Source organism: Rhincodon typus, chromosome 7 (assembly GCF_021869965.1).
Source record: "Rhincodon typus isolate 14 chromosome 7, sRhiTyp1.1, whole genome shotgun sequence".
Classification (NCBI taxonomy): Eukaryota; Metazoa; Chordata; class Chondrichthyes; order Orectolobiformes; family Rhincodontidae; genus Rhincodon; species Rhincodon typus.
Genome location: NC_063338.1, coordinates 60,260,786 through 60,274,735, shown reverse-complemented (window position 1 = coordinate 60,274,735; position 13,950 = coordinate 60,260,786). Strand labels below are relative to the sequence as shown.

The following is a 13,950-nucleotide window of genomic DNA, read 5'->3' as shown; positions in this document are numbered from 1 at the left end:
TTAAGTGTTTATTTACACAGGTAAAATAGGTGTCAAGCACTGCATTTCCTACTATTGATTCTTTAAAGCTCATTTTTATAGGGCTTTAGCAAGTGTGACTGTTTTAAGAAAGTTATAAATCAATTTTTTAAAGCTCTTCTCATGTGAAATTTGTACTGTCAGGTTTCATTAGTTTGGTGCAGTGTGTATACACTCTGAAACAGCACGAAAATGCCATAGCTTGGAATGGAGGGTATGGCGTGCCAAAGGGGTTGGGTAGCTAGGCTTTTAAATCTAACTACGGGTTAAACAATTAAAATCACTTCTAGTTTATATACAGAATTACTCCTCTGATCTCTTAGTCCTTTTTGCAGTTTGACATTCATACACTTCTGACTTGTTTATTTGGGTGTCCCAGCCTCCCTCTCATCCCGCATCCTTGATCTGACACAACCTGTCCATCTTCTCTCCCACCTATCCACCCCACCCATCCCACTGACTAATCCCCACCAATCCCTACCTGTGCTCACCTATCACCATCCCACCTACCTTCCCCAGCCCCACCCCTCCTCTCTATTTATTTCCCAGCTCCCTTCCCCTCCCCATTTCTGAAGACAGGCCCCGACCCAAAACGTCAACTTTCCTGCTCCTCTGATGCTGCCTGGCCTGCTGTGTTCCTCCAGCTCCACACTGTATTGTCTCTGACTCCAGCATCTGCAGTTCTTGCTATCTCATAGAATATGAGTTCCCTGGGACCGTTAATCTGGTTCTGAGGAAGGGTCACTGAACCCAAAATGTTAACTCTGTTTTTTCCTTCACAGATGCTGCCAGACCTGCTGAGCTTTTCCAGCAACTTTGTTTTTGCTCCAATCAGGGAGCCCTGACTAACAGATAGAAAGGGGAATTTCAGGGTTATTGACACTCTGATAGCTGAGTTGATCTGAAGCAGTACTAAAGTCAAGGACTGTGCATGTATAACTAAAGGGTGACTTGGTGATGGGACACCAGCCGCTGTGGAGTTATTTTAGTTAGCACTGCAGAATTTTCTGTTAATTTATTTTGTTTTTGTGCACAGCTACAAATGCTCTGCAACAGAAGTAGGAACTTATAAATTCTCTCTTCTTCCATTATTCATTCTTCAACATTCTTATTCAGTGAAGCTGTATTGCAAATATTGAGACTTTAGTAGTAGTTTTAATTACATCGCTCGTTTGAACATTTTGTGCACATATACAAAGACGAATTTCATTGTCTTGTCTGTCATAGGTGTATCCCAATCTGGTGGAAATGTGATGGACAGAGAGATTGCCGGGATGGATCAGATGAACCTGCAACCTGCCCAACCCATTATTGTAGAATTGGACAGTTTCAGTGCAATGATGGAAACTGCACTACCCCCAGCTTCCTGTGTAATGGTTATCAGAATTGTGCAGATGGATCAGATGAAGACATCATACTTTGTAGCAAGTATTTCTTATTGTTAATTCAACATAAAGGCACAAAGTAAGAGTAGAGGTAGGGCTCTCGTCCCTTGGGCCTCCTCTGTCATTCAATAATATTGTGCATAATCTGATTACTCCACATTCCCAATTATCCCAATGACCTTTCATCTGCATGCTTATCAAAAATCTATCTACCTCTGCCTTAAAAATATTTAAAGACTTGGCTTCCACTGTCTTTGGACGACAGGGGTTCCAAAGGCTCAAGATCCTCTGTAAGAAAAACATTTTCCCCATCTCTAACTTAAATATGCAAACTTTTATTTTTAGATGGTGATCCCTAGTTTTACATTCTCCTCCAAGAAGAAACACTTACCCTGCCAAGAGCACTCTTGTACATTTAGGATCTTTTACAAAATACAAACCGAAAGAATTGTGGATGCTATAAATCAGGAACAAAAACAGAAGTTGCTGGAAAAGCTCAGCAGGTCTGGCAGCATCTGTGAAGAAAAATCAGAGTTAACTTTTCGGGTCCGGTAACCATTCCTCAGACCCTTCTGAGGAAGGGCCACCAGACCCAATATATTTCTCTTCACAGATGCTGTCAGACCTGCTGAGCTTGTTCAGGATCGTTTACATTTCAGTTAAGTCACCTTTTACTGTTCTAAACTCCAGTGGATACAAACCTAACCTGTCCAACCTTTCCACATAAAACAATCCACACATTCCAGGTATGAGTCTGGTAAACTTTCTCTGAACTGTTTCCAAAACAGTTATGCCCTTCCTTAAATAAGGAGACCAAAACTACGCAGAGCACTATGTGGTGGTCTGACTGGTATCCTGTATAACTGAAGCACAATCTTTTACTTTTGTCATCAATTTTCTCACAACAAATAATAACATGTTATTGCTGAGTCTTCCTAAGTACTTGCTGCACCTGAAAATTAATCTTTTACAATTAATGCAACAAATCACCCAGATGTCTTTGCATCTCCAAACTCTGCAGTATCTCACAATTCAGATAATACGTTTCATTTTTATTCTCCCTGCTGTAATTGACAATTTCACATTTTCCCATATAATAGTCCACTTGCCTGATCTTTTCCCACTCACATAACCAATCTATATCCCTATAGCTTCTTTATGAACACATCACAACTTATTTTCCTACATAACACAGTATGGGGCTGGAGGTACACAGCAGGCCAGGTAGCATCAGAGGAGCAGGAAAATTTTCTGAAGAAGGGTTCCGACTCGAAACGTCAGCTTTCCTGCTCCTCTGATGCTGCCTGGCCTGCTGTGTACCTCCAGCTCCACACTGTGTTATCTCTGACTCCAGCATCAACAGTTCTTACTATCTTTTATTTCTCTACATATCCTTGTGTCATCTGAAAATTTAGCAACTATTCAAGTCATCTATTTAAATTCCAAAACGTTGAGACTCAAACACTGATCCCTGTGGCACACCAATAGTTGCATCTTGCCAACCAGAAAATGACCCATTTACACCTACACACTGTTTACTGTTAACTAGCTAAACATCTCTCCATGCCAATATGCTACCCACCGCACGTTTTAATTTCTGCAATAATCTTTAATGTCATATCTTAACAAATACCACATGGAAATCTGATGTCTCTGCTATCTCCTATTATTTTATATTGTTAATTCCGAGACCCACGTTCTATACGATCAATATTCACTTTAACACAATGCCTTTTTAAAAAAAATATTTAGAGAAAATCTTATGATCTGTTTTTATAGGGAATAATACCAAAATGTCAGTGTGATTTCTATGGGCTTTCTAGGTTTCTAGGGACTCCAGTAAGACCTTGGCCACCTTCCAGTTCTGACACTCACCTTCTGGTCCGAATCTAGACATGGAAGCAAGACTGTGGAGTTAAAATCTTCAGAACTTAATGTTTTGGAGTGTTGGTGGGACCACCATCTACTCCAGCCCCCGTTTTCCAATTCCTGCTGTAGTAAAGTTGCCATAGTCACAGAAGACCATAGGATTGCTCATTTATTGGAGAGAGATGATTGGTGATGAGTTTAACCTGAGAGTCACCATGGCTTGGGCAAGGGGAAAGGTTGAGAAGGTGAGACATTCATGGTGACCTCAGCTGGTATGAGAATTGAATCCGTACTATTGGTGTGACACTGTATTACAAACCAGCCATTCAACCAATTGAGCTGGGTTATCCCACTGGCATCAGAATGTTAATGAGTTGAAGATAGACTGTATCAGTGAATCCAATCTGTAATTATTTTTTTTCTAGTCAATCACCAGTGTGAGAACTACCAGTGGCAGTGTGCCAATAAACGCTGTATTCCTGAAGCCTGGCAATGTGATGGGGACAATGACTGCATAGATAATTCCGATGAGGATCATGCTCACTGTGCTTCCCGAACTTGTCATCCAGGCCAGTTTAAATGTAACAATGGCCACTGCATTCCACAATCCTGGAAATGTGATGTAGATAATGACTGTGGAGATTACTCTGATGAGCCCTTTGACGAATGCCGTGAGTACATTTGAAAGAAAATGTTCCTGAAATGATTAGGGATGTTTGCAGTTTATTGAAAGTAGTATAACTGCTAGCAACAATGTTATATTGTAAAGATTACTGGATTTTTCTCCCGGGGGTAGGGTACAGGTGCTGAATCCACTCCAAGCAGGAGGAAAAGCCATTTATTGAGATTTTCATGAAGACAGACCTCTAACTGGCATGAAAATAGGCTATCTGTTCAATTAAACGTGGCACACAAGCTCTCAAAGTTGGAAGGGGAATTAAAAGTTTTAGCGGAATTGCAGCCTGTAATGGGTGATCACTAATAGAGAGGGTACTACAATGTAGAGGTGCACTGTTACCAACCTTTCTTCAATCCCAAATTTACAAAACAGTTGCAGCAGCTAGGCAGTCAATGTTGCAGGACAGGTACATGGTGTGCTGGTGCTGGTGCTGGTGGTGGTGGGTGTTGGGGATGGTGTTGGGTAGGTGGTGATGGTGCTGCACCCGTTATCAGGCAGGCGAGTTAGGCTGTATGACTGCTATCTCCTGCAGTTTGCTACTGGGTGCTGAGTGTCTGGTAGCTGTCTCCAGATAGTTGAACAGCTTCTCCCTGTCATTCTGGGAAACACGATGGTGTCAGCCACCTTTAATTTCAATTAACAAGGCCCTTCATCAGCCTAAACAACTAACTGCCTCATGGGCCAGGTAGCGTTGCTCACCTCAAGCCTACCTGTAGAATGACTGGCAATGGCAATTGTGTCAGAAATTGGCATGTGGGTGACACTGGTTCCTTGGGACCCAATTCTGTCCTCACTGGGGCCCAAAAACACAGCCCAATATATCTGTCAACATGTGTACATCCATTATATCAGAAACTTAAAATGTGTGTCTGGCTTGGAAACATATTGCTGTTCCTTCACTGTCACCAGCTCAACAGCCTCGAAGTCTCTTTCTAACAGCATTGTGGGTCTCCGTGCACTAAATGCACTGCAGTGGTTCAGAAAGACAGTTCACCACCGCTTTCTTAAAGGCAATTAGGGATGGACAATAAACGTCCACACCTACTGCAGGAATAACAAAAATTTAGCCTGTGCATCTTACCCAATGAGTAGTTTATGTTGACGTTCATTACAGCAAAATGTGAGAGTTTGTGTTCTAAAATAACCGCATATGGCTGGTTTTAACAATGGGCAGGCTAGTAGCACTGCCCACTTGATGTGTATCTTAAGGCTAGGTTTCATATACATTTGATTGTGGTACGTTGGAAATACAGCATCTCCTTGACAAACTTAATAAGCAGTTCTGTCTGGGACAGTGAAAGGAGTTAGAGTAGAAAGAGAGGTGATTGCAAGCAGATGGACTGATACGATAGTTCCTCTTTGTCTCACATGTTTTTTTTTAAATAAGAACACTAAGTTAGCAAGCCTTGTGGAGATGTGAAACACTCCCTTTGAGAACTGCTGGTTAGACTGCTTGAAGTCTGGGACCAGTTGGTATGGATATAGTGCAGATACCAGTAAGTTGAAAAGTTGTAAATTGAAATTAAGAACTTGCGTACATCAAGGTAGGTGGAACCCAAAACTGATCATAAAAGCGCTCCCAAAAGAAGAAATAGAGCAGCAAAATTATAACCATAAGCAGTCACCAAATCGCAGTGTATGATCAGTGAACTACAATATTATGTCTTTTCTCATATTAATACTTTCTTATTTCAGATGGGGTTAACTACTCCTGCGATAACCACACTGAGTTTGCCTGTCAAACAAATTATCGCTGTATTCCAAAGTGGGCTGTATGCAATGGCAAAGATGACTGCCGGGACAACAGTGATGAGCAAAATTGTGGTATGTCAGGAAAAATGGGGTACATTTGCAAAGTATCTCATTTAAATCCTTCAGTTATTTACTTTTGGAGTGCTGGTAAATAGAGTTAAAGATGATCATGAAAGAGAGAACTTTTCACTACAGGAATCAGGACTACAGTCCGACCTGCCATTTCAAGAAGGAGATTGGAGACAGCCACAGGACCTGTTGCTTTCTGAGATGGTCTGTTTAAAAAAATCCTGTATTGTTGCTGTGAGACTTTGTCCTCACCCTTCAGGCTCCACACTCTCCCATGCCTAAGTCACATTTGCCCTTCCACCCAAGCTCCATGGTCCTTCATGCCCCCATGCCAGACTATAACCACCACTCACTCCCCATCCATGGCCCAATTCCAGGCTATGCTCTTCCAGCCCCCCACCCCACCCACATTCTTCCTTGCTTGTCAAAGCGAGGATTGTTCACTCTGATTGATTAAAGAGCCGTCTGTTTCTTTACTTCCTCCTAAACACTGCTGAGATCCCATAGAGGGTGCCATCCAGGAATTTCCATTGACAGACAGACAGAAGTCAGTGAACAGTTGTCAGGTAGCTGAAGGGTGAGTACCTTTCTTTCTTCAGTAACAAAATCCAGGCCACGGAATGTGTAATTCTGATTTTCTCCTAAGGGATCTGGAAAAGGTTTTCTTCTTATAAAAATATGTGGTAAGAAAGTGTCACTGCACATTGGAATGTCAGTTTACAGCAGCATATGAATGTGTGAACAAGGAACAAGATTAGGTCTCTTTGCCCTTCGAGCCTGCACCACCATTCAGTAAGATCATGGCTGATTGGATTTTAAATTCTACATTCCTGCATATCCCTGATAATCATTCATCCTCATGATAATCAACAATCTATCAATCCCGGCCTTAAAAGTATTTAAAGATTCTGCAGCCACTGTTTTTAAGAAAGGGATTTTTAAACATTCTCAACCCGCTGAGAGAAAAAATGTTTCTTTTTATCTGTCTTAATTTGTCATGTTTAAACTGTGACCTCTAGTTCTCGCTTCTCCCATAAGAGAAAACAACCTTTCCAACATCCACCCGGTCAATACACCATACAATCCTGTATGTTTCAAGTCAGTCACGTCTGATCCTTCTAAGCTCCCTAAGATCCAGGCCTAGCCTTTTGCCCATTCCAGGTATTAGTTTAGTAAACCTAAGTGGTAAGAATAATGGGATGTAATTTGGGCCTTTGAGTTCCTGACCCTCAGCATGAGGTTTACAGTCTTCCTGAGGTAGTAAAGAAAGAAAACAAGAGATGTCATTCTCAACAGAGTTTTATTAAAGTGAAAGTAGAACATTGTCATCATCCAGGAACAGAATGCCCATTCCCTTCAGAGAAAGTTAACTTTTCTTCATACTCCCTACTGTTGTTATTTGTATATTTCAAACCAGTTAATTTCCTTCCATTGATTAAGTATTCTTTTTAATACTTGAAACATTAGATTTTCATTTCAGAATATCAGATTTCCTGTGAAATACTTAGAGATTTAATGCGATTATTTTATGCTTTCATTGTGGTGATTTTAACTTACCTGTAGTTTTGAAACTGTTTGTACTGATATTAACAACTGCTATGTATGTTACAATGTAACTTTTAAAGTGGAGTCTGTTTCAAATCTTGTTTCTCTCCCTGCCCTGAGATGGAATGTCAATATCAACGTATATAATTCTCATTTCTTTTCCTTCATCTGAAGCATAGCATAGAGGTTATGAGCTTCACTTTGTGTTTCTGTGAGTGATTTGGTTGTAGAACATGGACACGTGATCACAAATGATTAATTTGGGCCTGTTTAGTCCTTACATTTTGCCCCTTAATGTTTCACTAGATTGTTTGTTTGCCTTTTGCCTGCAGTGCAAAGAATTAATATTGCTGCATACAACCATGACAAACAATTTTCTGTAATAAAGTACCAGGATAAATCTGTTACACCTTAAACTTTTATTTATAAATATGTCAGGGTCTGGAGTCTGCAGTGATGTAAAGGAACCGATCAAATTTAACACGTTTGGAATATTCCGTTTCACCACAAGAGGGAACTGTAACATCATATAAAATTGTGTAATTTTTAGTAGGATTCCTAATTTTTTGGATGAAATTAAAATCTGGTCATCAATTGCTATGTTAAGCAAAAAATGTTGTAATTTATTGCAGTCCCACAAGTCCTATAGGCAAAATTGCAGGCATGTTGCAAGTTAGTTTTGGTACCAAGTTCTGCAAATAATAGCAACAAATGCTGATAACCACCAGGTTTTTTTGACATAAAGTAATTATATTTGACTATTGCAGCCTACATTGAAATTTTTATCATTTATTCTATAGTGTAAATTGTAATAATTAAATTTGGCATTCTTGCATTTGTTCTGTTGTGTGCAAGATGAAAAGCTTTTAGCTACATTTCTGTCTCTCTTTCATCAGTATTCAAGTTCTGTTCTACCAACAACTGTTTGTACTATACTCTCTGATTAATATGATGTGCAGGCATGACTGATTTTGTGGCTGGGACCAGGTTACAAGCTCAATGTACTTAATCCAGTGCAATGGACAGCAAAAACTCAGTTTGCACTGGATATTATTTGTGCTTGAAATTCCTCAATTTTTTGTATTGTTTTGTTTAAGAAGGGAAACAGGTAATTACAGGCCAGTGAGCTTGACATCAGTGGTGGGGAAGCTGTTGGAGAAAGATACTGAGAGACAAGATTCATTCACATTTGGAAGGGAATGGATTTGTTAGTGACAGACAGCATTGATTTGTGCAGGGAAGGTCATGTAGCACCAATTTAGGTAAGTTTTTTGAGGAGGTGACGAGAATGATTGATGATGGAAGGGCAGTGGATGTTATCCACATGGATTTGAGTAAGACATCTGATCAGTTACTTCATGGCAGGCTAATACAGAAGGTAAAGTCTCATGGGATCTGGGATGAGCTGGCTAGATGGATACAAAACAGGCTTGGTCATTAAAGACAGAGAGTAGCAGTGGAATGCTGCTTTTTGGAATGGAGACCAGTAACTGTTAGTGTTCTGTAGGGATCAGTGCTGTGACTTTTGTTGTTTGCAATATATATAAATGATCTGGTGGAAAATGTAGGTGGTCTGAATAATAAGTTTGTGGATGACACCAAAACTGGCAGATTTGCAAGTAGTGAGGAGGATTGTCGAAGGATATAACGGGATGTAGATAGATTGCAGATTTGGACAGAGAAATGGCAGATGGAGATTAATCCAGACAAATGCGAGGTCAGTCATTTTGGAAGATCAAATTCAGGTGTGAATTATACAATAAATGGCAGAACCCCTAGGACTATTGACCTTCAGGGGGATCTGGGCGTACAGGTCCACAGATGCCTGAACGTGACAGCTCACATGAATAAGGTAGTCAAGAAGGCATACAGCATACTTGCCTTCAACAGCCAGGCAATCGAATATAAAAGTTAGCAAGTTATGTTACAGCTGTACCAAACTTTGGTTGGGCTGCATTTGGAATATTTTGTGCAATTCTGGTCGCCACACTACCGAAAAGATGTTAATGCTTTGGAGATGGTGCAAAGAATGTTTACCAGGATGTTGCCTGATCTGGAGCGTTTTAGTTATGAGGAGAGATTGGATAAACTTAGAGATAGTAGGAACTTAAATAAACTTAGATTGTTTTCACTGGAAAGATGGAAGCTGAGGGGCGACCTGATCGAGGTCTACATAATCATGAGAGGCATAGATGGGGTGGATAGTCAGAGGCTTTTCCCAAGGTGGAAGGGTCAACTACAAGAGGGCACAGGTTCAAGGTGAGAGGGGGAAAGTTTAGGGGAGAAGTGCAGGGAAAATTCTTCACACAGACGGTCGCGGGTGCTTGGAAAACATTGCCAGTGGAGATGGGGGAAACAGGTATGTTAGCAATGTTCAAGGCTTATCTGGATAGACACATAATGTGAGGCGAACAGAAGGATCAAAACTGTGTGAACAATAAGTAAAGGGTCTAAAATAAGATTAGGAATCAGTGCAGACTTGGTGCGCCAAGGGGCTTGTTTCCGTGCTGTATCGTATTGCGTAATCTTGGATGCATTGCACTGAATAAAGCCAGCACAACTTAGTGGCAATAAAAACAGATATACTCATCAAGTTTGGTTTTTGCTTTCAATTTCAAGCAAAATTCAAGCAATGTAGGCCGGATTGTTGATTGTACACAAAGTGAAAAGCCTATCATATTATGCATGTTTTGTACATGTGTTTTATATATGAACGCTTGTAATATGTGTGTATCTGTATATAACATCTCAAGGGTAATGTGAGGTTTTCTATATTTTCACAGAGGATGTTACTTGCAATCTGGTGGGCGATTTCCGATGTGACAGTCATTTGTGTATTCCACTTCGCTGGAAGTGTGATGGAGAAAATGATTGTGGCGATGATTCTGATGAGCGTGATTGCAGTATGTGTTAACATCAGACAAATAGATTACATGGAATATAGAGGAGCAGGGCATTTGATCCAACCAGTGACTTCCAGTTTTCCCCATCCCCCCCCAGTGTAAATGTTCTGTTTGGTTTACCAAAATAATCATCATTTTACAGACACATAGACAGAAATTGCTGGAGAAACCCAACAGGCCTGGCAGCATCTGTGGAGATAAAGCAGAGTTAACATTTCGGGTCCAGTGGCCCTCCTTCTGAGCTTCCATAATTTTAAAGATCTTTATTTTTCTTTTTAGTAGGAATTTCATACCACTAGCCATGCTAAGAAAACTAGTGTAATATTCTCTACATAGGATGTAAATTGATTTTATTCAATAATTCCATTACCTGTAACCTTCTGTTGGCCTGTTTTTTTCCCAGTCTCAGATACTTTGACATAATCAGCAGCTTTGCTGTAAATACTTTGATTCTGTGGTATGTGCTGTACCTGTGACCAATATAGCCAACTTTCCTGAGTCAATACAGTGTGGTGCTGGAGGAATGCAATAGGTCATACAGCATCAGGGGAGCAGGAGAGTCGATGATGTTGTGATGAAAGGTCCCGACCCGAAACATTGACTCTCCTGCTCCTCTGATGCTGCCTAACCTGCTGTATTCCTCCAGCTCCACATTGTATTGACTCTGAGTCCAGCATCTGCAGTTTTTGCTATCTCCAGCCAACTTTCCTGATGTAAGTTTGTGATTATAGCATAGCAACCAGCCATGTACCAATGTGCTAAGTTTCAATACTAAGTCCTCACAGAGCAATGGGAAGAACATGATTGATTCCAGCCCAGATTAGTGAAAGTTCATCAAGCAGGCGGGAATTTAGAGTTTCCCAATATCGAGAAGTGTCAATAATTAGTGTATCATTTAATCCACATAGAGTGCTTTGTAAATATTTTGATGCTACTGATAATTTGTTGTCTACATTAAAAATCATTTTATGCCTTAATGCTGTAAATTAAGCAAGTTCAGCTATCTCACTGGTCCCCTATTCCAAACTTGATGAGAGCTTTGGATGGAAACAGAAGATGGATAATGAAACAAAGAACTGTGGATGCTGAAGATCTGAAGCAAAAATCGAAGTTGCTGGAGAAGCACAGCAGGTCCGGCAGCATCTGTGAAGAGAAAGCAGAGTTAACATTTCAAGTTCTGAAGTAGGGTCGCTAGACCCAAAACATTAACTCTGCTTTCTATCCACAGATGCCGCCAGACCTGCTGAGTTTTTCCACCAATTTCTGTTTCTGTTTCAGACAATGAAGAGCTCTGTTATCATGAGGATCTATTTGAATTTTCTAAATTCTACAGTAATATGTTTTGATGGACCAATTAGAACATAGTCTAGATGACAGAAGATTGTTGGCAGAATTTTCAGGTTAATTTGTGACTTCACACTTCCAATTGATGCAGCTATAATTTATTTCAGACCCTCGTGAATGTACAGAAAGTGAATTCCGCTGTGACAATCTCCGGTGTGTTCCTGGTCGTTGGGTGTGTGATCATGAAAATGACTGTGAAGATAACTCGGATGAACGAGACTGTGGTATGATCAGAGCAAGTGAATGTAGAAAAGTGAAATATGTGCTCTTGTATCATTGCAAGAATCGAAAGATTATTTAATAGAACAAGTGCACCTGAGATTGTTAATGTCACAGAGGAAAGTTAAGAGGTAAACTAACAATGAACACCTGCAGTGGAGGTAGTTAAGATGACATTTCAATAATTAAAATGTGTGTAAACACATCAGGTGGAGGATTTTCAGAGAAGGCCTTACAACAGCAAAAATTGACCTAGTCTGTGCCATTGCCATTCCTGAATTTGCAATAAATGGCCATTAAATAGGTTATTATTTGCTATTATTTTCATTCACTGTTTCAACTAAAGTGAAGGAACCTATCAGAACAGTGAGGAAGAAGGGTACCCTCTGGGAACACAATTCCAAAGTTTTTCTCTCACAACAGCTTCCATCACTGAATCAGTTCTTGCACCAGTAAATCAGATTCAATTGGCGGGATATTGTTTGTGCCTAATGCCTTTCCCACCCAACCCCCACCCCCACCCCCATCAATATGTGAGAGGAAATACAGTAGGAACCTCATTCTAGTTGTAATCAGACTTTTAAGTGAGGTAAGTTGTAACTTTCGGACCTCACCATTGCTTGGTGAGTGCTTCTAGATTTTAAAAAAGGCCTTAATAAGATCCCATATGAAAGGTTGCTCAACTATATTGTGCCTCATGAAGTTAATGGCTAGTTGTTAATTGGATAAACAAATTAATTGTATTCTCAAGACTTAATTAGTTTTAATACATTGAGGATTGATCTGCAAGTTTGATGGGAGCTATGGGATGTTGCAGGTCTCGATGGAATAGAACAATGATTAAGAAAGTTTGTGATAATAATTCCAAGTGTTTTTACATGACAAACAGTTATTTGGTTAAGGCAAGTGGAAAGGAATAGGAGCTGAGGTTATATCTCACGAGCCATTGAACCCCACAACCAGACACTGCTGTCGTAACAACAAAATAATTAACTGAGATTGGAGATGCCAGTCACATGAGCTATCAAGACCATCTCAGACTTTTTTTTTAAAAGAAGCTTTCTTAAAAAAGATTGCATCTGATTGTTCCTCCCAGATAGAAAGAGTGAGCCTCTGGTTTACCAATGAATTGGGATATTCAATAGTGCTTGTCATCCAGTGGTCTGGCTTGATATTGATGTTATGCATACCTATGTGTTTATTTTATAGAACTGCTAACATGCCTGCCCGGTTACTTTGAGTGTTCTAGTGGTCACTGCATCATTGAAAGGTTCAGGTGTGACGGGAATGCTGACTGTGCAGATTATTCTGATGAAAGTACCTGTCGTAAGTCTTTTTAAGTATACACTTCTGTGAAAAGCTAGATATTACAAAAAACAGCACTGAACAATGAAATAAAAGCAAATGAGCTGGAAATATAGAGCTGGTTTATTAACAATGGAAGGAGTTGAGAGTCTTGATCCGAATTTTTGTTAGTCAGTCTCTTACACTGCCAACAAAGATAGAGGCTAGAAGAGAACTTTTGGAAACCAGAAGCATTGATGTAGTTTAAGAAAAGGCAATAAATTAGTTTAATGATTTTTTTTCACAATTTTAAATAAGGGAAAGACATATGTTTATAACAATGTATTGTACAAAGACCATTAGATCAGAAAGGATCTATAAAGACTAAGGGAGGATTAACTCTCTCTCATTAATACATTTGATTAAAATTCCCTTGTTCGCTGTTTCAATGCAGGCATTATTCTATTTAATACATTTTTATGACTGCTAAATATTGCACTTGCAGAAATAGTAACCCAAATGTTAATTAATTGTGAATTGAAACTGAAAGACAAAGTGTGGAATGAAGACTCAGGAGAGCAGAGGATACAATGAAGGTTTGCAATTGTTGAAGCCAACTTTCAGACTAGAGGGCTGATGAAAGTCCAGCAAGATGTGCTCGAGTTACTGTGGTTTTCTGTGAGATTACTTGAAACAGTGCAGGAAGGCAGAAATAGGAAGGTCAGTGTAAGTTATGGAGTGTAAGAAATTGGAGGCCTGTAACCTATTTCCCAATAATTCTATCCATCAACTTTCATTCTCTTAAAAACCTCCCTCAGGTCACACCTCTGTTTTCACTTTTAAATAGAAAATAGCCCCAGCACGCATAGGTCTGTTTTGATGT

The 13,950-nt window shown here is 39.9% G+C and overlaps 1 protein-coding gene across 1 annotated transcript in view; it reads left to right on the top strand.

The window, feature by feature from the left end:
- lrp2a (low density lipoprotein receptor-related protein 2a) overlaps positions 1-13,950 on the top strand; it is a 286,554-nt gene that overhangs the window by 200,331 nt on the left and 72,273 nt on the right. The window contains exons 50-55 of the mRNA XM_048599223.1: positions 1,246-1,442; positions 3,698-3,943; positions 5,647-5,775; positions 10,101-10,220; positions 11,672-11,788; positions 12,993-13,109. Of these exons, the coding sequence (XP_048455180.1) occupies positions 1,246-1,442; positions 3,698-3,943; positions 5,647-5,775; positions 10,101-10,220; positions 11,672-11,788; positions 12,993-13,109 (926 nt within the window). The remainder of the gene's footprint in view (positions 1-1,245; positions 1,443-3,697; positions 3,944-5,646; positions 5,776-10,100; positions 10,221-11,671; positions 11,789-12,992; positions 13,110-13,950) is intronic.